The sequence below is a fragment of the Beta vulgaris genome, chromosome 9 (assembly GCF_026745355.1).
Source record: "Beta vulgaris subsp. vulgaris cultivar EL10 chromosome 9, EL10.2, whole genome shotgun sequence".
NCBI classification, from domain to species: Eukaryota; Viridiplantae; Streptophyta; class Magnoliopsida; order Caryophyllales; family Amaranthaceae; genus Beta; species Beta vulgaris.
Genome location: NC_079210.1, coordinates 43568276 through 43583630, shown reverse-complemented (window position 1 = coordinate 43583630; position 15355 = coordinate 43568276). Strand labels below are relative to the sequence as shown.

The 15355-nt window shown below is 33.1% G+C and overlaps 1 protein-coding gene across 1 annotated transcript; it reads right to left on the bottom strand.

Moving 5' to 3' along the window:
* Positions 1–7017: 7017 nt before the first annotated feature.
* Positions 7018–11006, bottom strand: LOC125493691 (uncharacterized). Its single transcript, XM_048637176.1, has 2 exons — positions 10556–11006; positions 7018–10331 (listed from the first exon to the last, which is right to left on the bottom strand). The coding sequence occupies exons 1-2, from the start codon at positions 11004–11006 to the stop codon at positions 7018–7020; spliced, it is 3765 nt and encodes a 1254-aa protein (XP_048493133.1).
* Between the last annotated feature and the right edge of the window lie 4349 nt (positions 11007–15355).

The window sequence follows — 15355 nt, the reverse complement described above, 5'->3', positions numbered from 1 at the left end:
TTTTAGCCCATAAACCAATCAAATCGCGTTAAGACGGTTTATGATGTAATTTTCACGATCCAACCCAATCATTATTTTTATTACTAAATATTTTTATATTATTAAATCTAATTATTAAAATAGTAATATTAATTTACTTCTTAGATATTATTGTTATTATATATCATCATCAAGTATTATATATTAATACAAATAATATAAAATGATAATTATTAATAATTATTATTATTATTAATATTATTTATTTATAACTATCATTTAAAAATATCCAAAATACTATTATTATTATTATTCCTTATTATTACTTATCATTATAATTATTATTTAATATTCATATTGTTATTGTTTAAAATATTATTTATATATTTATTATATTCAATTTAATTCAATTTAATTCAATTCAATTCAATTCAATTCAGTTCAGTTCAGCTCAGCTCCAATAAGTTCAGTTCAGTTCAGCTCCAATAAGTTCAGTTCAGCTCAGCTCCAATAAGTTCAGTTCAGCTGTTTTATGCCGAAGAGAACAGACCCTTCATCCATGGTAAGCCCCCTTTTTCCTTTTATTTTCAATTTTTAGTTTATTTTCTTGTTTTGTTGAATAAATTAGTATCTCTTTATGAGATTTCTTCAAACCTTATTATGGGGTTTTTAGTCTCTGCTGTGGAGATCTCCTTCTCCCTATGGAAGTTGTGAGTGTGGTTGTTTTGTTTTTAGGTATGAGAAATTGTTCTTATTGGTTGAAGTTCAAAACTCAACATGAAGGTATTGGAATCTCGGATGCAGTTAACATGGCTCGATCAAGAATGCTCTTCCCAAACTATGTCAGAATGATAGACTTCCTCATCAATAGTTGTTTGATTCAGCAAATACAAGAGGGCTGCGCTGTATTGCTCGATCTGGTTCATTATAGTTTCTTCGAAGACGAATTTGATTTAACATTGTTTAATTATATCTTTTTTTCTTTAATATCTATTGTAGATGTCGTTTGGCCTTCACTTAATAAAATTTCTCTTTCAAAAAAAGGTATAACACAGGCTTTTCTCATGGTTAATGAAATTTGAACATGTGACCTTCTGGCTCCAATATCAAATCAAAGGATTAATTCAATCAAAAGTTTAATTTAATTGTATGATTAGAGTCCAATAAAATTGTTTTATAATGATCACAAAATATTTTTCTAGATTAATCCACTTCAGTTTACCATTATGTGCCATAATAAGCTTAAAGTATAATGTAGGATAGAGGGAGGAATTGGAACTATGAATAAGGTCCTCTTTTCCACCTTTGTAAAACAATCCAAGACTAACAAGTGCAGTTAAGTAAATAATAATAATAAAAAGTTTAGTTAAGTAAAATAAATTCGATTAGTTCAGATAAAATTAGAAAAGTTTTATCATTTTATACTTCCCTTCGTTCCTAAAAAAGTTTTCATTTTTCCATATATTTTGTCCCAAATAGATTTTCCATTCCATTATTTAGGATGGATCCACCAATTAAAATATAATTAAATTTTTACTTTTTATTATATTACCCACTTCTCACAAATAAAATGACTTTATAAAGTATTTTTTTTTATAAAAAAGATAACTTCATAAAGTGATCACATACTCTCTCATTGATAAATAATTTATGAATATAGGTACCAACTTCAATTTTTAATTTTGAGTTAATACAATTAATGTCTCAATTGTGATTTCTTCTTAATACTTATGTCCACAAAAAATTAACAATTAAAAATTAATAAGGTCATGTTTTTTCTTTTAAACTTATTTTCAATTAAGTTCAATTAATTTCAATTCAATTCATCTCAATTATGTTTAATTATATTTATTTAATTTTAATTCATTCCAATTAAACAATTATGGCATGTTATCTTCAGCATAAAACATCTTAATTGAACTGAGCTGAACTGAACTGAATTGAATTAAACTGAATTGAATTAAATTGAATGTAATAAACATATAAATAATATTTAAACAATAATAATATGAATACAAAAAATAATTACAATGATAAGTAATAATAATGAATAATAATAATAGTATTTTGGATATTTTTAAATGATAGTTATGAATAAATAATATTAATAATCATAAATTATTAATAACAATAATAATGAATAATAATAATATTAATAATGATAATTAATAATAATTATTTATATTAATATATTAATACTTGATGATGATTATATAATAACAATAATATATACTCCCTCCGTTTCCTAAATATCTTCCCACTTACTGTTCCTACAGATACCAAGGAAAATCAAGTTGTGTGGAGCATGGTGTGAGTAAAGTAGGAGAGAGAAAGGGGTTAAGATAAATAAACAAATAAAAGGGGTTAAAGTAGGAGAGGAAAGGGAGTAAAATTGAATTAATAAGTAATGGTGGACCATATGATAGTGACATGAGAGGGTAAATAGGGAAATTTGTTTTGCCAAATAAGGAATAAAGCAAAAGTGGGAAGATCTTTTGGAAACACCCTTAAACGGAAAGAGGGAAGATCTTTAGGAAACGGAGGGAGTAAGAAGTAAATTAATATTACTATTTTAATAATTAAATTTAATAATAAAATAATATTTCGTAATAAAAATAAAGATTGGGTAAGACCGCATAAAATTGCATCATAAACCGCGATTTGATTGGTTTATGGCAAAAAACGTGGATTTATTTGTGCTTTTGACCTAAACCATACTTCTAATAATAATAGTAATAATAATGAGTAAAGCTATAATAAACAAAATAATATATAGAAATATATATATAATAATAATAATAATAATAATAATAATCTTAATAATAAATAATAATAATATAATAATAATAATAATAATAATAAATAAATTATACCAACACAATAATAATATTTGACAAAATAATTATAAAAGAATGGAGCTGAATTGAATTAAACTGAGCTGAACTAAACAGAATTGAAAATACATTAGCGAGAACAGGCCCTTGGTCTCATTCCAAAAAACAAGACCTGTGTTCAATTCCAATAAGTTCGATTCGGAGAAGTTGGATTAGGATAAGTTCAAAAGAATTGGAACGTGATTGTAGAGTAAAAATGCGAAACATCTACCCCGGCCCCAAATACGCCAAAAATTGGCAGTCGTAAGAGAGCGTCTTAATTGAGAATGGAGTCGAGAGCATCTGGTTTGGTGATGAGTCATGTGTATTGTGTAGTGTGGTCTGTGTGGTGGGCGAAAACTGAAAAAAGCAATGGAGGGTTCCTTTGAAAATTGAAATCATGTGGATCTGATAACGTGGGTTGATAAGATAAGCTAGTAATAGTACTACTACTCTTCCTTTTTTATTTTTCTGATGCTACCACGCGATTCTCTCTATTCCAACTTCAATACTTCATGCTGCTGACCTGCCTTCTTTTTGACATTTTCTTTCTTCACATTTTCCACCTCAACTTTAGAATCGTCCTATTATCCTATACTCTCCATACTCCATACATACTCCCATCTTTATCTTTCTTCTTTACTTTCTCCATAACAAAAAAAAAAAAAACATATATATATATATATAACAAGTGAAAATTATATATTTGTAAATAGTAATATTTTATTGTTGTATTCTTTCTATTAAGATAAAATATTTTTATCTTCTTTCTTTTCTCCACAACCATCTCTAATTGTTTTTTTTTTACTCTTTTAGATATGTTCTTTTCAAATTGTAGTGATTTCGAGTAAAAAACTTCGTCCTACTCGCTACTATTAAATCAAATTATTGTAGATTGTGTAGTTGAATCTTAGCAATGTTACCCACATGAACAATGTTTCCTAAACAATTGAAGATCTTTACCCATAACTAACTGAAATTGGCTTATATATTAAATAAGTTAATAATGAGATTGGATTTGAAATTTCATTAATTCTTAAATTAAGGAGAATTATTACTTCTTCTTACATTTATGTGAAAAACTCTAATCAAAAATTTGATTGACAATATAATTTGATTGACACAATTAGAAGGAAAATAAAAACTTGGATTTCATACTAATAATTATACTAAATATATTTTAAAACCTAAATTTTGATTATCGTTCGGTAATATTATATAAATCAAAGCCTTTCACTTTTTTAATATTCAAAAATTGAACTTGACACACAAATTATTTCACTTTATTTCAGCACAAGATTTCTTTTGTTTTATATTTCCTTATTTCAATAGTATATTTGAATAATGATGAAAAAATAACTGAAGAACACCAACGAAACTATAATTTAAGAAAAACATATTAAAAAATTAAAAGTAATTATAAATACGCACACATAGCGTGTAAAAAATGCTAGTATGTTATGCATTATAGTACCAACCTAGAGTGTCAAACTGATGGTTGCTTAAGTGATTTCATTTAACTCATCAATTATAACGATTATTATTAATTTTTACTGAAATAATAAAAACTATATCTAGTTAGTCAAAATAATTTGTTTTTACTGAACATTATTTCTTAAAGATAAGGGGAATAAAGCATAAAATTAGAACAAAAGTTCCTTTATTAAAAAAAAAAAAACATACTAGTATAAAATAAAAAGATGGCTTTTTCCAAGGTTCGTTGTTGAACTTATTAATTCCCAAGAGCACAATGTGCATCACATCCACCTTTTGAGAAATTGTTTACATCGTGCTATCAGCCATGAAGTCATCTTCAGGAAAATGCTCCTGTCAATTTCATGGTCCTATAATATTTGTCTCCCTTCACCCCAAATCACCATCATTATCAATTACCCACCATTTATTTAAATGATTTGTTAAAGGTAACAAAACAACATCACTTTCATATTTAGGGAGTGAAAGTTGGAATGGATGCAAGAGCCAACAAGTCCAATTCTTTCGATTGGGACCCTTCCTTTTATATTAAGTACCCCTACACACAGCTACACTTACAAAGTGTACATCAATGTCCAAATAAAATCTCATAAGAGATTTGGCCCATATATTATTCAATGTGCTATACGATATTATGCTTGCTTGCTTGCCTTTACAAGAACCACTAGTCACATTTGCAATCTGTGTTCCTACACCTCCTCCATTATCATTATTGACAATTCAATAGAAAATAACAACACCAATTATTTGATTTTGCTAGGTATATATCATATATAAATGATACATATTATTAATATAAAGATAGTCATATGCATGACACATTCACACCCAAAATAATAAGTTTTGTACTTGTTCTCCTAGCTAGGACAAAATATGTATCACATAAAAAGACGCATTGAAAGAAAATCAAACAAGATTTTACGCATTAGTATTTGGTTATGCACAGTGACGGATCTAGAAACTATATGCGATGGGGTCACTAGTCATAAGTATCCGAGAGTCGAGACGATTATTAATATAGAATTGGGTCTTTTTGTTGAGTGAGATCCCTTTTACTACTAATTAACACTTTTATCTATATTTATACATAAAAAATTAGGTTTTTTTTCTCATATTAAGTTTCCTCCAAGTGGGATCAAGTGACCCCTCTTTTATAAACTTACATCCATCACTGGTTATGCACAATAGTATAATAAACTGACTTGTACTTATAATAAAATATCAACTCCGAACTTTACATTCTTTTTATCTGATTAAATTAATTATGTCATTACCAAGGCTAAAAACTAGTAGTTGACATCAGAAACATGTGAAAATAAATAAAATTGGAATCTATATTACTTGATTTTTTCACCATCCGTCTTTTCCTTTTCAATAGTCAATATAAGATATGGTTGGAAATAATGTTTCACGTAGACTATGTAGTTTTGACATTCAACTTTAAGCAACATTTTAATTAGGTCAAATTGATTTTTGGCTTCCGGGAAATGCAAGCAACAAGAAAGAACAAGAAAACTTTAGTATATGAGTTGTACACATGTCTACTAATCCATTTCTAGTATTAACATTTGTCCATTTCAAGCTATGGTGGCCTATCAAACCATAAATAATAAATTCCCATTTTTGACTTGTCTTTTGCAGAAATCATGTTTCTTTGTCTCTTAATCTCATTACTCATCTCTTCAGCCACCCAATAATGCAACCCCATAAATTATGCAATGTCAAATAATACAACTTCATCTGATCAGTCAATTTCATCTGAGCTTAGACACCACAGTTTCAAACTACTAGTATTACTATATTTTCTTCTAACTAATACATGTATTTCAGTTCCTTTCAAGTTTTGTCATACAATAAAAATAAAATTCTCTTAAATGTGTTCACATTCAATGAGTGGCCAAATTTAAATTTAGTGCCAAAATGGTATTGACATTTCTAAAGAAAATTATACAAACCAAAAATGATCTTCTCAAAACATTTCTAATTATGATAATTTCGTAAAAGTTTCATCTATAGACGATGTTGGCTTTAAATACTCCAATATTTTTTTTTAGTAAGAAAATTTACATTAAGTAAAAATGGGAGTATAATTGGTTAGATATGGAAAAATTTGCATTAAGTAAATAATTCGATTTGGACAAATTTTAAAAGCTCAAATAATAAAGTTTAAGCTACCATTACCAATGATGTCTTGACCTAGTGGTTAAGATTGAGGTGCTGTGAACGATATGTCACGGGTTCGAATCTCCTTCTTTGTACTGCCTTCGTGGCTCATATGGATAAAAAAAAAAGTTTAAGCTACCATTGGCTAGACATGAAAAAAGGAATAGGGAGGAAAATAAATTGAAAGAATAGGAAAAAGAATTTGCTAAACAAGTTATGGGTTACTTAAAATTGTTTTGAAAGATACGTCATAATAGGCCATAGTTTGAGATTTTTTTTAGGGAAGGCCATAATTGAGGTCATTTCAACATAATATATTATTGTCTTTTTTTTAAAAGACCGTTACTTTTTTTAACACAAACTAGCGAATATATATATTAATTAAACATCAGTTTACACCATAACACAGTAGCAGTACTACAACTGGAAATCAGGTTTACAAAAGTAACCAGTTGGTAGGAGTTTAAGAGATTAGAACAGAAACAAAAACAAAGGATCTTAGTAATAGTTACGCCATTGGATTGACAAGCTCCTTCATGTATTCCTCCAAAGCGCATTGTGGTGGAGCAGTGTGAGTTACCTTTTCCATTTCCATATCCATACCTAACCTGGCCAATTTATGAGCTAGCATATTGGCGTCCCGTTTTGCATGGAGAAACACAACAACCCAGTTTGTCTTCAGGAGTTTAACAATATCGCAGATAATTGCACTAAGCTGGTGATGCGACACTTTCTCAGCTCTATCCATCATGATTTTCAAGGCTTGGGCATCTGTTTCAACCTCCAATCTGCTGATGTTGTGATCCTTGGCTAAAGACAGCCCTTCCCTAATGGTTGCTAGTTCAGCCGCTGCTGGATTGATGGCGTCAAACTTGATTGAGAATCCCATAAACCAAGATCCATCTGTTCTCCTTATTACACCGCCACCGCTCGCTTTGTTGTTTGATTTCCAAGCCCCATCCGTATTTAGTTTCAGGTAACCGTGAACTGGTGGCTTCCACACAGGGACTTGGTTGCTCCTTGGCTTAGAGACATTCTGCTTTTGAAAAACATTAGTATTATGCAAATAATCCACAAGGAAATGATTATACTGAGTGGAAGATCTCGACATTGCTCTGTCAAAAACCGCTTTGTTCATGTTTTTCCATATATGCCAAATAGCAATAACAAAGATTTCCAGCCAGCTTTTTTCTTGCATAAAATTTAGAGTTATCCATTCCTCCCAATCCCCATTAAAATAACTGGCTACGTTCACTTTTTTGGCTAAGTTAAAAAATTGGAAAATTCGTTTCCAAAGGATGTTGGCATGGGGACAATTTTTAAAAAGATGAAGATGCGTTTCAGTTTGCTCTAGGCAACATTGGCATTGGGAATCAAAATGAAGTATTCTCTTTTGTAAATTTTCAGCAGTGGGGAGGATACCATGAACAACATTCCACAATAACATTTTGTATTTAAAAGGGGCACTTATTTTCCAAAGTTTCTGCCAAAGGTTAGGAATGCCCCAAGTGAGTTGGACATCCGGTTCCATGCTATGATAAGCAGATTTGATATCAAATTGACCATCCTTAGAAAAAACCCATCTTATATCATCATGAACCACAGCAATTTTAGGAAGAGGGATAGCTTTAATAGATTTAACAATTTCATGAGGAAGTAAGGAAATGATAGAGTCTAAGTACCAAGACCCATTTCGAATAATGCGAGCAACTCTCCAATGAGCTTTAGAATCCGGGATAACAATGTCACAATGCTTATAAAGAGGTCCATCCCCAACCCAGTGATGATACCAAATAGAAATGTCTTCCCCATCCCCCACATTATAGATAAGACCCTGCTTTAGGAGATCCCTCCCCTTCACAATGTCTCTCCAGATACTTGACTGAGTTTGATTAGGGATAGCATCTAGAAAATTTGACCCTCTACAATATTTTGCCTTTATAATTTGGACCCAGAGTTTAGAAGGTTGAGTGAGAAATTTCCACCCCAGTTTGGCCATGAAGCAGGTATTCCATTTTCTCAAGTCTCTAATACCAAGCCCCCCCGCCATCATAGGATTACAAACCTGAGTCCATGAAGTTCTAGAGATATAATGCCTTTGACCTACCTTGTTCCACAAGAAACGTTTAATATCCTTTTGAATATCATCAAGGACACTTACAGGAATAATGTTAGTTTGCATAACATAAAGGGGGTAGGTATTAAGAACCGCTTTAATGAGGGTACATCTACCTGCCATGTTTAGAAGTTTAGCTTGCCAACCACGAATTTTATCTTTAGTTTTGTCCAATAGGCCTAAATAATCACATTTCCTAAGTTTGTTAGGAGAAATTTTAATCCCTAAATACTTCCCAAAGTCCGAGGTAACGCGAAGGTTACAGTGACCAGAAATAGATTGTCGAACATTATGATCCATCTTCTTAGGAACAATGATTGTGGATTTTAAAACATTGAGAAATAAGCCAGATTGTTGACCAAACTCATGTAAAACCTCTAGAATGACATCCATGTTAGCCCACGACGCTTTGCCAAAAAGAAAAACATCATCGGCATAAAAAAGGTGAGAAAGACCAATGTCCTTAGCAATCATCAGGGGCTTCCAGAGATTGAGATTAATTTTTTCCTGAATTAATTGACTAAGTCTTTCCATGCATAAAACAAAAATGTAAGGAGATAGGGGGTCACCCTGACGAATCCCCCTTGATGGAAGAAAATCACTTGTTATTTCACCATTCCACAAAACAGAAATTGAAGGAGTAGTGACAACACTCATGATAATGTTAACAAGTTTAGTCGGAAATTTAAAACCAAGGAGAGTTTCTCTGATAAAGGCCCACTCTAAACTATCAAAAGCTTTAGTGAGGTCAATTTTAAGAGCCATAATATTTTTACCCCTTTTAACTTTTTTAAACAAGTGAGCCACTTCTTTAATAATGATAATGTTTTCATCAATGGTCCTATCTATGACAAAGCTAGTTTGTAAAGGATTAACCAACTTGGGCATTAAACCTCTAATACGAGAAGCAATGGTTTTAGTCAACAGCTTAAGAATGGTATTACAAAGACCTATAGGACGAAAATCATTAATAGTAGTAGGGGCTTCTTTCTTAGGAATGAGACAAAGATAGGAATTGTTGATATCCTTCGGCACCATACCTACATTCAGACAATTGTTCAAGAAGGAGACCAAATGCTCATTAAGATTGCTCCAGCATTGTTGAAAGAAAATAGGTTGGATACCATCAGGCCCCGGACTTTTCAGGGGAGCCATAGAACTCACAATATTCTTTACTTCCTCAATAGAAAATGGTTTAATCAATTCAAGACTATCCTCATGCAAAAGAAAATTTGGAGGCATGAAAGAAGAAGAGCGTTTACTTAAAATATGTTTTGTTGAAAATATACTGATGAAGGTGTCCCTAGCCAAGTTTTTTAGAAGCAAATCATCTTGGATCCAGTTCCCCTCTGAATCCTGAAGGGAATGAATTTTTCCTTTTGATTTCTTAATCTTAGCCAAAACGTGAAAATAGCGGGTGTTATAATCCCCAAATTTTCTCCAGTAAATCCCTGCTTTTTGAGCCCAAATTCTTCTTTCAACGAGATGAATGTTATTTAAGTCCACAAGGAGATTTTTTTCTAGTTGACTTAAGAAATTCGAGTCACGAAATGACAAAGAAAGTTGAATCCCATTTAGTCTTGCAAGAATCCTTTTTTTCTGCAAAGCCAGATTACCAAACACATTCCCATCCCAGGATCGAATCTTACTCAGGAATTTGCTTCTCCCAGTTAAGAAATCGACCTTAGGTTGCAACCAGTTATTTACTAAAAAGGTTTTAAAATCAGGATGACCCAACCATGCTTCTTTACAACGAAAAGGATAGTTTTTGAAAGAGGAGTTAGACGTATTTAAATTAATCAAAAGAGGACAATGATCAGAATGAGTTCTTGGTAAATGACTTACCTGAGTTCCAGCAAATTCCGAAATCCAAGTATGGTTAGCCAAAGCCCTATCCAATCGCTCTGTAATCAAGGTTGTGCCCTCTCACCTGATTTCTCGCCTTGACTCCTAACCTCATTCATGTCCCCAGCAACCAACCAAGGCACCTGATCCGGAGGCAAGTTTTGTTCCATATTGCGCCAAATCTGGTGTCTTTCTTTAGCTGTAGACGGGGCATGAATACCCGTAATGAGAACCTCCGGTTGATTAGGGCTAAACTTGAACAAGGAATGAAAATAATACGGAGATACTTCACTCCAGCTAACCAAATCAACATTACGCTTCCACATAAGCCAAATTCCTCCTTTTAGCCCATGAGGCGGCATTGCCTTAAAGTCATCAAACCCTAAAAGCCTAGTAACTTGCCTAGCACGGCATTCCTCCGCTTTGGTTTCAAAAATGATAAGGATCGAAGGCTTATGAATATGCACTACATCCCATGCATGAGGCACAAAAGCATTGTTTGAGGCTCCTCTCACATTCCATGTTATTATCTTCATTTTTAAATCCGGTAGATTCTTCGAGTGGGGAATGGTATTACTGTTCATCAACTCTTTCCTCTTCCTCGACTTCCCGGGCATGAACGGTTCCCAGTCGTTCCATATTTGTGACATTCCCAAGCTCCAAGTGTCCGTCAAACTTATCGGTGTTATCATTGCATTGATTTCCAGCTTGTCTTTCACAAACAAGGAGTGCCGAGTTTCTAGTTGCAGACCCACTACTTCCTTTCGAACTTGAAACATGACAATATTGAACTGGGTCAATTCTAGGTCTAGCGCGTGGCTTTTTAATAGTAAGGGAAAGGTGGGAATGTTTGAGGGAGGAGGCTGAAGAATTCTTTGACCCTGATTGCAAAGAGTTGAACTTTCCACGAGAGATTTTAGAGACTGATTGTTGGGAGTTAAACTCTTGAGAGTTCCTACCATCATTTCCAGCTTTGGAAGGGAAATCGGGTTTCTGAGTGAACTCCAAAGAAGGGGTTGAGGATGAACTGGAAACAAGTTTAGGAGGTTCGGTATCGGAGACTGAGATACATTCAGGTTGACCAGCTGAGGTTGGGGAGGAATGCACAGTGATGGTGGGAGGCAAGATGGAATCGGGGTTCGAGGGAGGAGGGACGATGATGGTCGTGGGATCAGGGGAGGTACAGGCGGAATTGACGGGGGTGGAGGTTGAGATGGGCTTGTTGAGGATTGAGAAATCATTGCATGTTGGTTCCCGGAAGGAGGAGGAGTTTTTTCCATGGAATTTTTCATGATGCTGTGAAGAGGAAACAACAGTGAGGGAAGGTTTCATGGAAGTGAGAAGGTCTTCTTGCATGCAATCAACTTGATAAGGGGAAGATTTAATCATAGTTAGGTTAGGATTCGCCAAGTGTCTTAATTTGTGCGAGGGATGTAGAGAATTAGGAGAGGTAACAGGAAGTGGAAGAGACACTGGCGATGGTTTGGAAGTCTCGGAATTGACGCAATCATCTTTGGTTGTTGTGCAGTGGATTTGAGGATCTTCATCCGCGGTTTTTAAACTTCTCCAATAATTACTAGTGGAGGCGCCATTGATATTTAATAGATTGACTTTATTATGTTTTCTGGAATCTTGGGAAACAAAGGGGGAGGAATTAACACTAGCTTTCCCTTTATTGGATCTTGCTTGATAGCCCATTTGCGCGCCACTATTGATTTTCTTTTTGTGCAAAACCGTGGTCCAGGGTCCATAATCATCCAGTCCAGGCCCAGATTGAGAAGTGGTCTCCACGTCTTTCATAAGAGAATTTTCGTTTGGCTTCAACTGCATTTGACTATATGCCAACTGTCTTGATGGAACTGAATTCACTCCAAGTGTACCTGCTTCGTGTAACACTTGTCCCAAGCTGTGACCATCCACAGATGAGTCCAACACCAACATTCCTGCTCCAGCTTGAGACTTCGAGCTTTCCTCTTTCCAACCTGAGCATTGAGCTTTTTGATGTCCTATACGACCGCGCTTCTCTAACATGATTTCCACACAAACACGAGCATAGCGGGCCCTTGTTAGGTTATTCGTTACTTAAAACTAGTGTGGCCTTTGTTTTATTCCTTCTACAAGATTCTATAATCTCGCTTGCTATAAGAACTCCATGAAGGATTTGCCGGCCCTTGATGAAAGAGGATTGATTCGCTCCAATAAGAGAGTATCACTTTCTGTAATCTTCGGGCTAGAAGTTTAATATTTCGCAATGATCTTGTAGTAACAACCTACCATGCTTATAGGTCGGTAGTTTTTGAAACTCCTTGGATTATTGTCAGTTTTGGGAATGAGAGTTTTAAAAGGCATGCTTATACGTCGATTGTCTTTGAACCCCCTACATTTCAAACATACATAACATGCATATAAAACTAGTTTTTCAATAATCAAACATTATTTTCATTTAAAAAAATTTGTGACGACTATGATAATATTCACGAATTATGGAAGTGGTCAAGGCTTTAGGCTCCCATATGGCCCTTTAAGTTATTCCCCGGTAATTATACACAGTAGATATTCTTGCGCAATAATGGACTACAAACAAAAATTTAGTGCAGATGAGTTCTTAATTTCTCCAACTGACAGTTGAATATTATTATTAGCATCGAATATTATAGATAATGCAAGATTCTTAGTATCCTCGATCTCAAATATAACGAGTCAATTAAGTAATTAAGATCATGTCATATGATTTATTCAAAGTAAATGGTGGCATAAAAAAAAAAAGTTGCATGCATCACAATCACAGATGTCAACAATCAAGTGATCAACATGCAGAGCTTAAAGTGTCGGTTGGCAAAAAGGATATACATAAACATGGAGTAAATATTAGAGATTTTGTCACTATATTATAATTAGAAATTAAATTTTGTGGGATGGAAAAATAATGGTCCAACCTAAAGAAAATTACAAAATATTTGCTTGCATGAAATTATAATATAAAGTTTCAGGCTGCTAACAGATGGTGATTTGTGGGCACACGGTTAGGCACAAGTTGGTTGAAGTTTTGTCAAGACATACACCATAATAACTACAGAAAAGATGACTTCTAATAGTTGTTTCTTTGATCGTGGCTTTTATATTTTGGAAATCTGCAAAGAAATGATACTCTATCGTATGAAATACGACTTCTAAAGTAATAAAAGTCTGGTTTTTTAATGCTTTTCTTCGTTATATATCAGAAGTGGCTAACGTAATAATGTTATTATTAATTTCTCATCCAAACAAGTGTTCAGGAGTCCAAATTTGAAGTAGACTGGAAAATCATTAAGAAGACCAATATGAAATCAAAATAGGACCCTAAAATGGACCACCTTAGATGGTATTATTTAAAATAGTCTTATGTGCATGTGATGTGTCCGTCGATTGGTTGTGTCTATTCTTAATAAATTTCATCAAAATATAATTATAGAAGTGTGGTTATAATTATTGTTATGCAAATTCCTATAATTTATAAAGTGTTCAAAAATTAAGATAAACATTTAGATATAAATTTTTATAGTCAAATTAAATTTGTAATTTTTTTTATTGAGTAACCATTTTTCTCATTATGTTAAGTTACTTTGTTAATGCTTATTTAGTTTATTATTGGAATTTTGAACCATTTTCAAATTAGGAAAGGATATAATTGTACAAAATTTGAATATCCAATTAAGTATATATTTAGCTAAGGACAAAAAAAAGGCATTTCATAGGGGGACACCAAAACTCCCTCCTTGGCTTATATAATAGAGATTATACGACTAACCAAGTTTGTTTGGTGGAGGTGGTGGGCAACTCACCTTGTGACTTGGAGGTCACAAGTCGAACACCATTATGGCACTACCTACTTGTGCTTGGAAGTAGGGATTCCCTTATATCCTCCTACTCTCAAGCGTTAGACCTGTGTAGTTGGGCTAACTGACTTGAGCGATGTGCTGGTCTAGTAAGATCCTTCTTCCTATCCGGAGATCCCCAGTGAAAACTCCCCCCAAAAAAATATAATTATACTGCTTAAAAAAAAGCAATATTTGTTTTTTTTAAACTACTCACTAACAAGACAAATGTTATATCTAAAAAAAAACTAAAGTAATTAAGGACACGACTCTAGCTAGCATCTTAATCTAAAATATTTTATTAATCAGAAAGCTAATTTTATTATCTCTAAGCTAATTCGATCGAGCTAACTAACAATTTTTTTTCCAACAAACTTATTACTAGGAAATTTTCAATCTCGTTAGTGGGATGGGCATGGATGCCCTCCCCATCCCCGTTTAGTGTGTGGGAGGGGGTGCATGTGGCTTGTAAGGTCTATACTTGCCTCCTTTTGCTTTCAACTTAGTTTTATAAAGTTAGTGGATGTATAAATATAACATTTTAACATATAAATCAAAGGAACAACTAATGATCAAATAGATGGTACAATAAAATGTTTTTCTTTTGAGTTTAAAGACCGACTAAGCGTAATGACCTAAGTTTTATAAGATTTCATCAATTAAATAGATGATATCTATATAGTATGAGATGATGCAAAAAAGAACATAGAAATTCTTTTCCCAACAACAAACAAGTTATTTTTTGTGTACTCACTAAGAGGCCTAGGCCTTGATTCACCTACCCATTACATAATGGTTACATATTGCCCAACCATCTCCCATAATTCCTAAACCTAGATATTATGCGAAAGTTCCCCCCAAGCTAAATTATAGTAAGCCCGTTCAAAAAAAAACTTACAAAGGCCATTTTTTTCGCTCATATCCTCCAATTATCCCCTCGACTTTCCAGTTCATAATAGACTATTAGCAATTTAACACAATCAACACTGCAACAACCGCAGATGCAACACTAATGTCTATGGGGCAAAGGA

Excerpts from the sequence above, each read along its gene's own strand:
- LOC125493691 (XM_048637176.1), bottom strand. The coding sequence starts at position 11,006 with ATGAAGATAATAACATGGAATGTGAGAGGAGCCTCAAACAATGCTTTT. Across the intron at positions 10,332-10,555 it reads GAGTCAAGGCGAGAAATCAG|TAAATAACTGGTTGCAACCT; the intron begins GTGAGAGGGCAC and ends AAACCTTTTTAG.